This window comes from Zootoca vivipara, chromosome 2 (assembly GCF_963506605.1).
Source record: "Zootoca vivipara chromosome 2, rZooViv1.1, whole genome shotgun sequence".
Classification (NCBI taxonomy): domain Eukaryota; kingdom Metazoa; phylum Chordata; class Lepidosauria; order Squamata; family Lacertidae; genus Zootoca; species Zootoca vivipara.
Genome location: NC_083277.1, coordinates 33202462 through 33219165, shown reverse-complemented (window position 1 = coordinate 33219165; position 16704 = coordinate 33202462). Strand labels below are relative to the sequence as shown.

Here is a 16704-nt window from a genome sequence, read left to right as displayed (position 1 = left end):
CATTGACTAATCCTTTAATATTACATGTGCATGATTTTGTGGTCATAAGACTGGTGGTTCTGTCACCCGGAGCAATTCAAAGATGGTGCTTATTTGTATGAATGTATGCACAAATAACAATATTCAGGCAGCCTCTGTTAGGAGGGCGGAGCTGAATTTTCTGCCTGTTTCAAACTGAGAAATAAGGAAAGGGGGAAAATTCTGACCACTTCTAATTGGAAAAAGTAGAGCATTATCTTTTTTATTTTTGTGGAGATTAGTAGAAAACTACTCTTTGACACTCACACTCTGTCATCTGCAACAGGAATGGGGCTAGCTACTGACCATAGGCTGTTTGCTGTTTTGCAGGGCCTACCAGCTTTCAGCTGAACACTGTACCCCATTTACCCCATTTGTACAATGTCATACCATGTAGAGGGGTGACAGCTGGGTCTTTTTGATGATGCCTCGATTATAAGCATCTGCTCACCTCCTCAGACTTTATATTTTTCATTTTTATTTAAGGGGTTTTTACTTCACACATTATTGATCGTTAGCAGTAAAGTAAGCATTTTTTAAATAAAAAATCATGCATTAGTTATGAGGTGTCAAGCACAGTCAGATTTAATACATAGTTCACAATAAAATTATTTTCTTCCTTGGGTTTAGGTTAGAAACCAAAACAATTCCTTGCTTATTAAGAACAGAATGATTCCTTACTATGTGTTAAAAACAAGTTAACAATAGTAGTATATCATTTTGTTGAATGAGTCGCATTTCCTGAAAAGCTTTCACTTGGAATATACTTCAGAGAGGAAATGAACAAGGTGAGCTGCTGGGCATTTTGGGATGGTTGCAAGAAAGTAAAGGTGGAAAGGAAATGAGGAAGGATGAAGTGAGATAACAGCATGCTTTGCTTAGTCGTATGTAATAGGCTGGTTCCATGGATACTGTAGTAGGTGTTATCCTTAAAGAATGAAACTGAAAGAGGAAAGATTGTGACTAAACTTGTTTTTCCAGCTGTTTTCTTGAACTACGTTGGCTGCAAGTTAATATGTAGAATTTATGTTAAATCAAAATAAAAAATAAAAATAAAATTCCTTCCAGTAGCACCTTAGAGACCAACTAAGTTTGTCATAGGTATGAGCTTTCATGCGCATGCACACTTCTTCAGATACACTGAAACAGAAGTCACCAGACCCTTATGAATAGTCAGAGGGTGGGGGTATTACTCAGAAGGGTGGTGGGAATGGGCGACCAGGTGACAGGAGTGGTAAACCTACTGATGACTGCTAACGACTGTTAACACTGCAATCAGTCTTGCAGGAAGACTTCTTAGTATTAGTCTAGTGTTCAGGGAGGAATGCTCAGTTCACATACTGTTTGCATATGGAAGAATGGATTGCTTTTACATAAAACCGTGGCTAGGAGTAAAGACAACTTGGCTTTCTGTTCAGTATGTAGTTTGGCTTTATTCCTTGAACCATTTGTATTGAGCAATTAGACTATTTTTGGCTACTGGCACCCTTGGCATGGTGAACTTTGCTTTCCTCCTGCTCTCTGCTTATAGTGCAACTTAATTTGGAAGTTGGGTAACCATCTCTATAGATTTTGTTGCACTATCATCAGAGAGCAGGAAGAAAGCAAACTTCACCATGCCATGGATACTAGTAGCCAAAGAAAGTTTGATAGATAACATGGGAGATTCATTCTTAGAGCAGATGATTTAATTAGAGCAGTAGTGCCAGTGTTTTGGGATCTACTGTCTGTGATCTTGGATCCACTTTTAAGCCCAACCTGATGCAAGAGGTTGTTTAGCTGTTTTTCAATACAGTGGAACCTCGGTTTATGAACACCTCGGTTTATGAATTTTCGGTTTATGAACGCCGCGGACCCATCTGGAACGGATTAATTCACTTTCCATTACTTTTAATGGGAAAGTTCGCTTCAGTTTATGAACGCTTCAGTTTATGAACAGACTTCCGGAACCAATTACACCCATGTTTCAGTTTATGAACGCTTCAGTTTAAGTACTTCGCGGACCCATCTGGAACGGATTAATCCACTTTCCATTACTTTCAATGGAAAAGTTCGCTTCAGTTTATGAACGGTTACTCCGCGGACCGTCTGGAACGGATTAATCCACTTTCCATTACTTTCAATGGGAAAGTTCGCTTCAGTTTATGAACGCTTCAGTTTATGAACAGACTTCCGGAACCAATTGTGTTCATAAACCGAGGTACCACTGTACAGTACAGTACATTTCTGCTCTTGTCTAAAGCACACACAAGCGTTTTATTAGTTTTGCTGGTTTTACCTGAGGTTGGTACATAACCCACTGCTATGAACCTTCAGGACTTTTCTCCAATCATTGAATATGCTGTCCTGTGTTGTAGAAATGTATAATCAAAGACTGTGACTCTGCCCTTTCTGTAAAACTCTGACACGCAAAAGTGTCAGGCTCATAATTACTATTCCCCAGTTATCAAAAGGAGAACTTCAGTATCACAAGACTAATGACAAATGAACTTCTTAATCCATATCCTGCAAAATATAAATCTTTCAAATATAAATAAAGTATGTTGTTCTCCACAACAGCAAACCATACTGTGTTACCTGAAACACTAACAGCAAATACATGGCACAAGCTTCTGTGGTGAACTCTTATTTTTTGCTGCAACATTTAACACAGCTACCCTCCTGGAAATTATTTTGGATGTTTGCCTTAATTTAAAATATCTTAAAATATGTGTGTAATTTCACTTCCATCTTAAGATGATAGAAGGCAAGATGTGTGGTGCCTTCATCCACCTGTATTTTGTCTTGCATCTGAGAAGGATAGGCTGAAGTGATGGGTTTTTTCCATTGTGCCACTGCAGTAAGATGAGTCATCGCTCTTCACAGGCTTTAGGCTCCCTCAGCCAAAATGCAGCACAGTTAGGCTGCCACTTCTTTTTGTGTTAAAATAAGTGAAAATGAGAAACAGAACAGAGTTTAACATGAAGTGGTCTTGAGAATGAAACATGCTAAAAGTAAATGGCAGCACCTTTTAAAGGTTGTATCCACCATTTGATCAAGCTTCAAAGGAAAGCTTTACAATGGAATGTAGATAAAATTGCCTTCTGCAAATGGGCCTATAAAAAATTATTGAAAGGTGACATAACCTGATGAACTCTTTATGAAATGTGAAAGTTGGTGATGAGCTCTTCTGTGTTCAAACAGCATAGAAAATATGAGACCAGCATTTTAAGATTTCAGAAGCAATCTTAAGTATTTGGTTATAGCTGCTTCTGCAACAGTAGTGCAGGGAAAGAAGTGTCATTTTGACGGTCTTAAAATATCAACACAGTAAATTTCAATTTACCTTGTGTGTTGAATGTGTCATGGTAAGCTAATACTGTTCATATTGCTAAAACGATGTAGGAATGTCATGGCAAGGTAGAATCATTCATCATCCTCATGGACTCTAGATCAAGGTTAGCTAATGTAGTATCCATACATTTTTGGACTTCCTGCATCACCTATAGTCAAGGATGATAGAGTTGCAATCCAGCATTATCCGGACATTACCATATTGACTATCCTTGATCCTAGGCATCTCTTTGAGTTTGGGGGCTGAGCTGTGCTAATCATGGTGACTTGTAGCTTGACCTACATTCTGGAGAGTAATGATTGCTGTTTAGGTGGGGTGAACAGACCTACACTTTATGACGTAGCTTTCTACAGCTTAGTCAAGAAATGCCGCCCATGTTTTATGATGCACTCGTACTGCTCCACACTGTGTTTCACTCTCCATCTGGCCTTGTACTATTATGGACTGTAGTTTTTGTGAAATAATTTGCCTGTTCACCTAACAGCTGAGCAGCTGTGTATTTTTAAATGTAATTGTGCGGGTTGTTTCCTTCAGGTTAATTTGCCATAACCCATGGGATTAGAATGGAGGTAGCAACATGAATCACAACTAAACAAGCTCTTCAAATTAAATTCTGGCCAAAGAAGAAAGATTTTTTTTCCAGTTTGTCTTCCCATCATCTGATGTATGGTTGGTGGGCACAAGGGATGTTGGAATGCCCTGCCTATGAAAGTGTGCTTGGCCCCATAGTTTAGTTTTTGTCTGAGGTTTTCTAAACTGTGCATGGAATCTCCATGAGTAGAGGAGGCTCCCTGCTCCAGATCTTTGCCATCAGATTAATTGAAGGTGGTAATGATGACACAGTGGAGAGGTTTGGCAGCACACCTGTGTCTCCATGTTTACCCGTGAGTAGAATTAACACCAGAATTGGGTTAGAAAGCTACCGTAGTATGGAGAGGAAAAAATGTTAATGCACCCTACTGATAAAGTGCGGCTACAAATCAGATGCAAAGATTATGGTTTACATTATCTATGGTATTGAGGGTATTCTGTTTGCTGTTTGCTTGTTTTTTTATAAAAAAAGGGACGTACAATTTCAGGAAACACTGGGAATGTTTGCTAAAGTGGCATTAGAATATTAAAGAAGCATGAAAAGATGCAAATCATCATAGATTTCTGCTCTACAGTGATTCATGAATGGGTGTAAGTGCCTTGACTACTCGCTAGAGCTAGCCCAAGACTGCGGACCAAACTAGATGTGCTTGTTATAATGCAGTTTGGCATTTCAAAGCTACGTTTTGTTTAACAAATAGGTCAACTGGATATTCTGGTTGGACCATGATGGAAGCAAATGATTAAATCCTCTCCAAACCACCACCCACAGGCAACATTCCAAATCCTGTATGCCCCTTGTGCCAGCAACATGTTAAACAAAGAACAGCCATACAAAACTAAACTGCTCAATAAAAGTCATGTCTAGTTTGGCCCAGAACATCTTTCCATATCCATCTTATTCACCTGAATTGGCACTCTGATTTTTTTTATCAGAATCTAAAAATATTAACCTGCCATGGTTAGCATTTTTCTAATGGAGGTACCGTAAAAACTAAAGTGGTGTGGTTAATAAAGTACCATTGCATTATTATATGAGATATTGCTGTGAGAAATGTCTATAATTTGTTTTAGGAGTTCAGTTGCTACCCCTCCCAGTTTGGTGTCACCTGCAAATTGGATGAGCATCCCCTCAATTCCTTCATCCAAATCGTTTATAAAGACTTTGAACAACAGGCTTAGGAAGGAACCCTGGGGCATTCCACTTGTCCGTTTTCTCCAGGATGATGAGAAACCATTAGTGATCACTCTTTGGGTTTGGTTAGTCAACCAGCTGCAACTCTACCTAACAGTAACCTCATCTAGCCCACATTTTACCAACTTCTCTGCAAGAATATCACTAGTGACTTTGTCAAAAGCCTTTTGCATATTAGCCTTTTGAGTCTGCCATGCAGAGCTACATATTGTTTTTGTAGAGCTCAGTACATAGAGCTTCTGTTCTGTTTCGTGGGTTGGATGCAGACTCTCACTGTTCGCTGAGGAAACCAGGATCCTATGGGCTTCCTGTGGATGGAGGAAGCTCAGTGATTTTCTTTAATCTTTTCTTCCCCCCACTACCACTTGCCTCACTTCTGCAAAGGGTTGCCCAACCCTCTAGAACAGTTTTTGTGGGCACGGAGGGAAGAGGAACTTAAGGGACCATATATCCTGATGGCAAAGCATATATTTTATGTGCACCAGTTCAAAGTATTGTAGGTTAATTCCTGGGCATTTTATTTAACAGAACTTGAAAAGACAATTATTTAAATTGGACACTTGTTTCTAGGTAGTGTGAATTATATTTTGCTAGTCCATATAAGGCAACTGCTTATATTCTCCTAAAATAAATATTTGTCACAGTACATTGCAAGTGATAGACTTTCACCATTATTTTTTCAGAAATATTTTCCTGATAACTATTTTAGGCAATTTAATACTTGTGGTACTTTATTTTTTGTCAACTTATTTTTTTTCTTTTTTTAAAAAAAACTTTATTGGACTTCTTAGCAGAGAGTGAGGAAGAAGATGATGTTGACATGGAAGTTGAAGATCAAGACAGCAAGGAGACTGAAAAGCCAAACATCATTAATTTTGATACTAGCCTGCCAACTTCACATGTGGTATGTGTGTCATAGTGAAATTTAGAGCCCCAGGGACAATGTATATGGAACTAATGCACATAGGTTTTCAGTACTCTATTTTAATAAGGTAAAGGTAAAGGGACCCCTGACCATTAGGTCCAGTCATGACCGACTCTGGCGTTGCGGCGCTCATCTCGCGTTATTGGCTGAGGGAACCGGCGTACAGCTTCCAGGTCATGTGGCCAGCATGACAAAGCTGCTTCTGGCGAATCAGAGCAGACCACGGAAACGCCGTTTACCTTCCCGCTGTCGCGGTACCTATTTATCTACTTGCACTTTGATGTGCTTTCAAACTGCTAGGTTGGCAGGAGCTGGGACCGAGCAACGGGAGCTCACCCTGTCGCAGGGATTTGAACCGCCGACCTTCTGATTGGCAAGCCCTAGGCTCTGCGGTTTAACCCACAGCGCCACCCGCGTCCCTTTTAATAAAGTAATGTAATGTAATGTAATGATTATTTTAATAATGTAGGCATCATATATTTAGAGTTTGATTTAACATCCTGTTCATAATTGATCTTACTTCCAGTAGTACACTTATATAATTTTATTGGATTTGAATATACTAGTAGGTGGGGAGCGTAAACTCGATATCTGGGATAGCTCTTTACTACTGGACCCTACCCTGATACCATTTCAATTATTTAAGCCCAAGTGAGGTCTTCGTTTGCCTTCTCATGCATGCAAAGTGAGTGCAGTACCACCTTCCCATCTGCCAACCCACAACTCTCTTGGAAATCTAATAGAAAAAAATCAGTAAACACATTGAAATATTTTAACATATGGCTCTTTCTTTTCAGAGAGAGGTTGGAAAGATCGGAGGACTGGAATCTAAAAACTTAAAACAAGCCCCCCCCCCCGAAAAAACTTTTTAAGGACCCAAAGCCTTCATTATATTGGCATAATCACAAATTGTGATAATTCTAACCATTGCATCAAATCAAAAACATCTTCCACTCCCAAAGAGGCTGTGGCTTTTACCTGTGATTTTACTTTTTCCTGTGACTTGCAATTTTATCTCATGGTTGTAGCAAGAAAGTTCTCCTACTAGAGCAACCTTTTGCCCAATCCTGTGGACTGTTACGGAAAAATATCTTCTTATAGGGCTGTGCACTCTCTTCCAGTTAGCACTACAGTCACATTGCCTAGTATGCAGGGGTTGAGTTCCAATGGTTGCACGTAGCCAAAATTACCTTTTCCTTAGCCGGCAAGGGGGAAGGAGACTTCCCTGTGTGTCCACTGCCTCTTCTTACTTCATATGCCAGCGACTACCAGGCAGAAGGGAGGAGGAGGGAGGGAGGCAGAGAGACACAAAGGCAGAATGGATCTGGAACAGAGGTTAAGCCAAGCACGTACGATTGAAATTGCATATGTTAAATGTGTAGAAGAAAAGGCTCAATTGTATTCCAAGCATGGGAAACACTAGTGGCTATTTTTGTTGTTCTTAGGGTTCCGTAGATCTAGTCCATTCATCCCAAAGCTCTGTTGTCTTTAATTTTTGCGTTTATAAACTGTGAAAGATTCCAAGAACCCTCCCATTGAATTGTGACTTTTAACTGCCACTTATTTCTTATTTTGGAAAGTATTTAGGATCTGATATGGAAGAGTTTCATGGAAGGACTGTCCATGATGACGACAGTTGTCAGACTATTCCAGTCTTACCCCATCTGATGGTAATGTTGATTCCTGGACAAACACTGCCTCTTCAGCTCTTTAGCCCCCAAGAGGTTAGCATGGTGCGGAATTTAATACAGAAAGACAGAACCTTTGCTGTTCTTGCATACAGGTAAATTAGTAAATTGATTTGCAGTTATGTGAAATTTATGCCATATCTGTAGTGTAGAACGTTATGGACTATTGCTTTGTTGTTTCGTGTTTTTACACTCATTGCCTGCAAATCCAGAGCAGCTTGGGGGCTGAGGGGGAAACTGAAGATTCTTGATGAAGAGGTAGTTCTGAAACAAGTTTACAGTAGCTTTTCCTAATATGTTGGTTTTTCTTCTTCTTAGCAATGCACTTGAAAGAGAAGCACATTTTGGAACGACAGCAGAAATTTATGCTTATCGAGAAGCGCAAGAGTATGGAATTGAAACAGTCAAAGTAAAAGCAGTGGGAAGGCAAAGGTTTAAGGTTCTTGAAATAAGGACTCAATCAGATGGGTAAGGAAATAAGGAATATGTGGCAATGTTGAACAGGGGAGCCTGTTTATATCCAGCATTTTTTTACAATCTTGCCAGTCTTAAATTTTCTCTTCACAGTTTGGTGTTGCTTGGAGAAATAGGTGGGATATCTAAGTAATGAGTAATAATACCTTTTGTGTGTACAGGTGTATGGTATGCAGCCACTTCTCTGCCATGTAAAGATGATTTTGGCGGTGTCATCCTGTGAACTAATCCAGGGTGTTTGATGGTGTGCTACATAAATGCACACCTTTAAAATTATGGATTACGTATGTCTTTATGAAGCAGTGCATTGTCTTCAGCAATTCTGAAAACTATCGCTACTTTTGTGGCAAAACTGATATTTATTACTCCCTTTGTCCCTCAACATCACAGACCTAGCAGAGGATGAACAATAATAAAATATTCATGTTGAATAGATAATGACTCCTTTACAGCAAACAGCACCATAAATAGCAATAGGCTACTTAGATAATGCAGAAGTTACCTTTGAAACTCTCTTTAATTTAAATACAAACTCCCAAATAAAGTTCTTTTTAAAGACTTGTTTTCCTGCCAGGGGGCAGTCGTGTTGTCCTTCCATAACTTGCCACCCTAAGAACCCTCAGCAACTTTAAAATTTGGAGGATTTCATCTAAAAAAACCCAGGAGCCTGGGTTCTCCCCCCCTCCCCAAAATAATCCCTTTTTTAAAAAACCTGGAAAAGTTTTGAGCCATAGCTGGCCACTGTTGGACTACCTTCTGAAAAGGAAGCACTAGGGAAAATTATGATTAAGGCTTCTGTCTGTTTTGCAGAAATCTGTGTGTATAGAACAAAAATGAATTAAATATGTGTTTCCTTCATAATACATTCATAACCCTTAATTGGAATGTAACAATTTGAACACAAGATGGCGGCACACATTAATGTCAGAAACTACATGTGTTACGGGAATATTTTTGAAACGGTGGTATTCAAACAGTAGGCCCATTGAAGTTAATGAACATGACTAACTTTGGTTCATTAATTGCAGTGGGTCTACTCTGAGTTGGACTTGGTTGACTACATCTCTAGAAGATTGTTCTCTTCTGTAGTGGTGGCATGATTTTTGCAACCATTCCACACTGGGAGAGAACAAAGGCATCTGGGAAAAAAGAGGAATATTGAGGAATAAAGTTCTCCGTCTAGACCTGTCTGATGTTTTACATGCTTTTCAACTAAAATGTCCATTATGATTGGATATTATCTGTGGAATGTCAGCTGAATAACACATATCAGGAGGAGACAAGTTTCACGATGGCAGCAAGCTTTGCTTAAGACTTGGGACCTGTTTGGTTTTAATATCCTTTCCCATTTTAAAAGAACACGCTTATATTCAGAATCTCATCCATTGACTCTTGGGGTTTAACTAGCATTGGGGAAAATTCAACCAAATAAGTATCAATTATAGGCTGCAAAAGTAAAATGTAGAACTGAGATTTTTAAAATCCATTAAAAGTTATGGGAGTGCTTTCCCCCCCAGATGTCTTATTGATGTAGCTAAAGGGGCTGAGTAAATAGCCAAACAGATGCAGTTTTCACACCTATATGAAATCTCTTTATCAGAATACAGCAGGCAAAGGTGCAAATCCTCCCTGAGCGAGTTCTGCCTTCAACTATGTCAGCAGTGCAGCTGGAGTCCTGCAGCAGATGCCACTTATTTCCTTCTTCCAAGCCTGCAGCATGGCAGGATCAACATATACATCAATGGCGGCAGAAATATCAAAAGGTCAGAAGCTAATGGTATTTTATTTTTTACGTTTTGGGTATGACATTTCAAAAATCAATATAAATTCCATCTGTGTGTCTCTCCTTTTAAAGAAAGGAGAAATGGGATGGTGCCTGTCAACCCCCTACTGCCGCAGATTATTTGTGTGACTTATCAGTTCACCACAATGGGCAGCTGCATATTTTATATGAGACAAGTTATAGTTGGTTCCAATTATCTTTTGGCTACTCATTTGAAGGAAAGTGTCTTTTTTTGTGTAAGGGAAGGAAAGTGTGTGTATGGGGGGGGGGAGACTACGGTAATTTGAGAGGCCTGAGTCAAAATGTGTGTTAAGCTATACGCTGAAGGTTTCATGCCTTATGGAAACGGAACAGAACTGTGACACATTCCATGTGTCTTCAGAGGACTAATGCAAGATTAGTTCCGGCTTTCTTTCCTATCTTACATTCTAATAGCAAACATATTCTCGAGGTGTGGGTGCTTATGTTGCCAAAATAGCACTAACTGCGCACAAGGAGGAAGTGTTTGCAGGCTTGAGGAAGCCCCAAGGTTTGCTGAAGTACAAGAAATATTGTGGGACTTGTTACAAGAACATCCTAGGAGGACTGTGCATGCTCATTTGGGCAGAAAATGAAAACAGAGGGTGGGTAAATGAAAAAGGGGTGGAACCACGAGCAGGAACAAACCGCACTGCAAAACTTGTTTGTAGGTTCCCCTTTTCTAATTGGACTGGGGATGGACCTAGACACATCAAAGAAGCACTTCAGTTTAAAGCAGGCACCCCCAACCTGCGGCCCTCCAGATGTTTTGGCCTACGACTCTCATGATCCCTAGCTAACAGGACCAGTGGTTGGGGATGATGGGAATTGTAGTCCAAAACATCTGGAGGGCTGAAGGTTGAGGGTGCCTGGTTTGTTGTTTAGTCGTGTCCAACTCTTCGTGACCCCATGGACCAGAGCACACCAGGCACTGCCTCCCACAGTTTGGTCAAACTAATGTTGGTAGCTTTGAGAACACTGTCCAACCATCTCGTCCTCTGTCGTCCCCTTCTCCTAGTGCCCTCAATCTTTCCCAGCATCAGGGTCTTTTCCAGGGAGTCTTCTCTTCTCATGAGGTGGCCAAAGTATTGGAGCCTCAGCTTCAGGATTTGTCCTTCCAGTGAGAACTCAGGGCTGATTTCCTTCAGAATGGATAGGTTTGATCTTCTTGCAGTCCATGGGACTCTCAAGAGTCTCCTCCAGCATCAGAATTTTAAAGCATCAGTTCTTTGGCGATCAGCCTTCTTTATGGTCCAGCTCTCACTTCCATACATCACTACTGGGAAAACCATAGCTTTAACTATACGGACCTTTGTCGGCCAGGTGATGCCTGGTTTAAAGCATTGTAAATCTAAACAGGGAAAGCAGGTAGAGAAAAATGGGGCTCCACGTTGCCATCTGGTGGCACAATGTTGTATCACACACACAACACATATAAATCTCTTTTTCTTTACCAGTCTGAGTCTTAAGTCAAATTGGTTGATGACTGCAAACTTTTTACTTTTAATGCGTAAGAGCATAAGAAACGCACTGATAGTTTAGGCTAAAGATGCATATAGGGCAGCACTCTGTTCTCACAGTAGCCAACCGGATGCCCAAATGTAGCCAGAGGTGTAGGTGCGGGAGCTTGGTGCAGAAGTCTGGGACCCTGTTCATCAGAGTAGCCCCAAAACATATCTTCTTCCCTTTCCTAGTGACTTGCTTGGCAATAATAATACCGTACCTTTATTGTCAATGTACAACCTGTGTACAATGAAATTAACCAAGCCTTCCTCCCCGCCCCAAACACTCAATCTCATTGCACTCTGTGTGCTTGTTGCACAACACACCAACTCCAAAAGTCAGTTGCATTATATTATTTTCCGTTCAGCAGCCTAATAGCCCACGGATAGAAACTGTTTTATAGCCTGTTGGTATGACTGATTATACTTCTATATCTCCTGCCCAAGGGTAGAAGATTAAAGAGGTGCTGGCTGGGGTGTGAAACGTCCCTGAGAATTTTTCTTGCTTTCCTAAGGCAACGATCCCTTGCGGTGTCATCTAGCGGGCTCAGGGGACAGCCCATGATATCATGTGCTCTGTTCACCACCCTCTGTAAAGACTTTCTGTCTGTGGCTGTCAAGCCAATGTACCACACTGTGATACAATATGCGAGGACACTTTCTATTGTGGAAAGAGTGCTTTAAATCTCTCGGAAGAAACCTGCAGGCACCTGAAGGGTACTAGATGAAGAAGAGCACAAAGTAATGACCCAGTCCTGTTCAGATAGTGATTTGGGTCAAATCTTCCAGTTGCTCAACATTATCCAAGTAAACAGGATTCACTGAGATGCTCTTGCCGTGGGGGCTGTGTGCTGTGCAATCCTTTTTCATTTGAAGATGAGCACTATCCTGTTATACCTGAATAGTTTTCCTCAGATTGAACACCATAACTTTTCCTGAACTTAATGCTAATGCATGTTCAAGCCTTAGCAAGTTCCTGGCGGTTTTGTTGTTACTCTCCATAGCAAAGTACTCAATGAAAAGTTTTGAAATAACTATTAAATTGGGTGCAATTCAGACTAGTGAACTGAAGGGGAAATTGGTTTCAAGACTTCTGATTCTCCATCAGAGGAAGGTGGATTCCCACACTTCTAGGTCTAGTTACAGTTCTACGGTAGGTTTGAATTCACTGCAACAGGTGTGTGCCATTTTATTTATTTTTGGCATTTTGTGACCATGTGGTTCTTCCATTTATCAGTCATACATCTGTTTAAACTCTCTCAAGTTCCAATTGATCTCTTTACACCTCTTATGGACACATAGTTGTTCCTGCTGCCTAGTTATTTGCCTGGCTAAGCTGCTTTCTGGAGTTCTCTATTCTGCCCTTATCTATTGCTAGCCAGGCCATTCCCAAATTTGCTTCACTCTCGGTCTCAAGCAATCACATCCTTCTCATTAAAGGAATATTTTTTATATTAATCTTCACTTCTTTGGATACCTGCTGTGATAGCCTCTTTCAATGCAGAGCACAGGTCTGTTTATCATAAATTCAATTATTCCAACAAGCACTAGTTTAACAAAACTTTTTTTTAAGTCTCGGAATAATCTCCCAACACCAGACTTCTTCAGTGCTTGTGTAAAGTCACTCTCATTTCCTCTCTTGGTATTAATTTGCTAGCTTTGGGAAAAGGTAGAATGTGTGGTTCATCCATGTAGCACTATTAACAAAGACTCCACATCTTGCCCTCAAAATAAAACTTGCAGAAAATAGCGTTAGCTTCAGCCTTTGAACCATTGCTCAGAGTAAATGTGATGTCTTTAAAAAGTCCTTAAGTGGGCATTTATAACTATGGTCCCTAATTTTGGAGGTAACTTAAAATGATCTCTTTTGTGATCTCTTGGATCCCTTTTACCTTTTTTTGAAGCTTAGCTGCCCCCCCCCCCCAAAATTGCTGTGTTTCAGTTAATAACTGGAATGTATACATGAGTTTTGCAGCTTCCTGATATATGCAGCAGCGTAGACACAGCTTCACTTAACCAAGCTGTTTGTTTGAAGAGGTTTTCTGTGCGATTGCAGCAGCTTGGACCTCATAAATGCAAACGGACCAAGGTTGCTTTCACACGGATGGGAATGCGTTGCATTCCAAACTCATTTTGACCTGCATCATTCTCACAGTGGTGTGCTGCGAAAAACAAGAAGGAAATAGATGTTTGTTTATATCAGTTTGTATTCTGTTGTGGCTTTGTACAAAGCAACTCATGCAAAAGAGGCATTCCATTGTTTGCTTAGTTTCCCCTACCTACTACCCACTTACAGTCCCTGAAAAGTTACTCCTGAAGTGGGCATAGTATGAATAATGGCCCAGAGGTTTGTAGAAGGTAGGACTGGGAAATATATCAGTATATCGTCCAATACCAGTTTGAAGTCCTGGCGATATATTGCGAATCATGATTCATGTGTGTGCGCTCTGCAAAAAATGACAATGTGGGAACAACTGTGAAGCCAGCCTATGCCTCTACATAGCTCCATCCTTATTTCAGCCATTGTATATTGTGAAGTTTAGCTGGTGGTATACCATGATGTTGAAAACCAGGTATCACCCAGCCCTGGTAGGAGGATTGGCCAAAATTGCATGTCCCACCTTGCCTCACTTTTTATTTTAAAAAATCACATACCCATATATTTTACTCTATTAGTTTAATCTGTAATTGATGATGATGCCTTTAAAGAGTGAGAGTTGTGCAGGAACTTTCAGGGCTAAAAAAACCTTCAGAGGTAAGAGTAGTAGAGGTTAACTTCAGGAACATTTTAACCCTATTTTTCCTTATGTGAGGGTACACTTTGGAACCATTGAATTGATAGGCAGCACGATCCAAAAAGCAGTTTCAGTAGGCTATTTGGATTTTAAGTAAAGTTTGCACTATTGGGGTTGGTGTGAATAAAATCAACTTAAACTGCAATATTTGGAATTATCACAGTAGAAATATCAACCTGATGTCTCCGAATAAAAAAAGTAGCGGATACTATGATTAAAAATATAAATAATGGGGATCAAGAACATTTCTATCTACTCACCTTACCAGGTTTTTCTGAGGTTCAGAAGGTGTGTTTTGTACCTTGATTGTAACGTAGTGAAACATAATTCTGCTAATAGAGCATGCATTGGGGAGGGGAGATTTGCTTGATGAAATATTAAGAGAAGTGTTCTCTTTCCTCTAGTAACTGAAGAATATACCATATATTACTTAGTAGTAAGTAAATATATCTGTTTTGTCTTGCAGCGCAAATTTCACTGTGCTAGTCTGACTTCCTGGCCGTCTTGGTTGTATTCATTATATGATGCTGTAAGTATTAATAAGGTCTTGATCTTGGGTTTTATCTTTCAATCTAGCATGCTCTTTTTGCCTCCGAGAGAACAAACTATGTTTTAAAATGGCGGCTAATCAGTGAAATGCTAGAGAAGCCCTTCTGTCAGATATTGCCAAGGAAATCAAGTTGCTGTCTCAGCAGTATCGCTGCCCCCACAGCCTATACCTAAACAGCATTGACAGGTTCAACCACCTCTTGACCAGCATGCAGTCGTCTTGGTCGAGGCTAACAGGAGTAGGAACTTTCGAACTGTACAAGTTCTGCAAGGGATAGACAACAGTCTGCCATACCCACTGGAATCCGTCCTGCAATCAGGGATGACAAAGTGGCAGGAGCCAGGAGTTTGATGATGAAGAAACTGTGTCATAGGCTATTTCAGCAGCAGGATTACATGGTTTTATTATGCAGGGCGATGCCCTACATCTGTCATCCAACATGCCTTCACCAAGCGGCGCCCGAGACTATCAACTGATAAGATTGATTATTGCTAAATGGATTGTATCCAAGGATGACTCCTTTCCATGAGTGGAAGCCCCATAGTGAAATCACTGGATACCACTCGTAACGTTTTAATATGTCACAGTTCCCTCAACCCTTACAGAGAGCTAATTGGTTGGCATACATATGTTTAGAACAAGAAAGGTGTACTTTGTGCCCATCTTGCCCATGGATAAGACAGTATGATTCAGGGGGTCACCAAGCTTTTTGAAGTAGTGGGGACATTTTGAATTTTGAAAGAGCCAAGCGCAAAATGGCTGCCACAGAGGGGCATGGCAATAATGCAGAATTAATGAGACAACCATGCCTGAAAACCTTATTGTTACCATGGGAATTCAGCTATGCCCTACTTGTCCTGATTGTGGAGAAAACACACACACACACACACACACACACACACACACACACACACAGAGAGAGAGAGAGAGAGAGAGAGAGAGAGAGAGAGAGAGAGAGAGAGAGAGAGATGCTGTTGTTATCTAACAACAGGAAGCATTCCTTGGTACTATGAAAAATTCACAAGGTAGCCCATACAACTCTTATTCCACAGAAGCAGGTAGCTGCACATTTTGCCCCATAACTTTATTTCTAGGAGGCCTAAAGACTTTTTGAAAATGAAAGCTCGGAGATTTGGGCACCACTGTAAGACCTCAGCTGTGCCATGGCTTAACACCAAGCTGAAATTCATACAAGTATGAATTAGACATTGATACCTGTATGAATTTCAGCTTGGTGTTAAGAAGCTGCACCTTTTTAAATGAAACTTTACTGCAAAAGATATAGCCAGATACACTTTCTCTAATTTATTCTTCATTATTTTTAAAGAAAAAGGAGTTTGTATGCTTAAATTGGGTTTTTGTTTCAACACAAGGAAACCTTGATGGAAAGGGTCAAGCAGCAGCTGCACGAGTGGGATGAAAATCTTAAAGATGAATCGCTTCCATCAAATCCAATAGGTACTCTTAATAAATGACTTTTCCATGAAAGTTGTGCTTGTTTGCTTCTCTGTGCATTTTATCTGATATATTGCATGTTAGAAGAAAAGGTTGCATTTGCCTAGCAAAGTAGGCTCTGATCAATGAAAGCTCATGGCCGCATTAAGACACAACACATTTTCCAGTTCTCCATGGTATAGGCGATTGGCCATCAATAGTGTGTGTACAAGACCATAAGATTCAGTTCACATCCCAGTTTGGCATTTAAAAACAACAACCTGATTTCAGTTCACAGTGATTCAGACATTGCCTGATTTGGAAAATGTAAAGCTTTATGTTTTCATATGCAGGATTTTTTAGAATCTAACTTTTCTCTTTCTGACAGACTTGGATA

The 16704-nt window shown here is 40.3% G+C and overlaps 1 protein-coding gene across 3 annotated transcripts in view; it reads left to right on the top strand.

Moving 5' to 3' along the window:
* The window catches only part of CRBN (cereblon), a 47446-nt gene that overhangs the window by 26446 nt on the left and 4296 nt on the right, over positions 1–16704 (top strand). For 2 of the 3 annotated variants that reach the window (XM_035106602.2, XM_035106600.2), the window contains exons 2-7: positions 5930–6042; positions 7644–7846; positions 8070–8219; positions 9826–9988; positions 14790–14852; positions 16247–16331. In XM_035106602.2, the coding sequence (XP_034962493.1) occupies positions 5959–6042; positions 7644–7846; positions 8070–8219; positions 9826–9988; positions 14790–14852; positions 16247–16331 (748 nt within the window). In that variant the 5' untranslated portion in view covers positions 5930–5958. The remainder of the gene's footprint in view (positions 1–5929; positions 6043–7643; positions 7847–8069; positions 8220–9825; positions 9989–14789; positions 14853–16246; positions 16332–16704) is intronic. The other variant, XM_035106601.2, reaches the window with a different exon arrangement.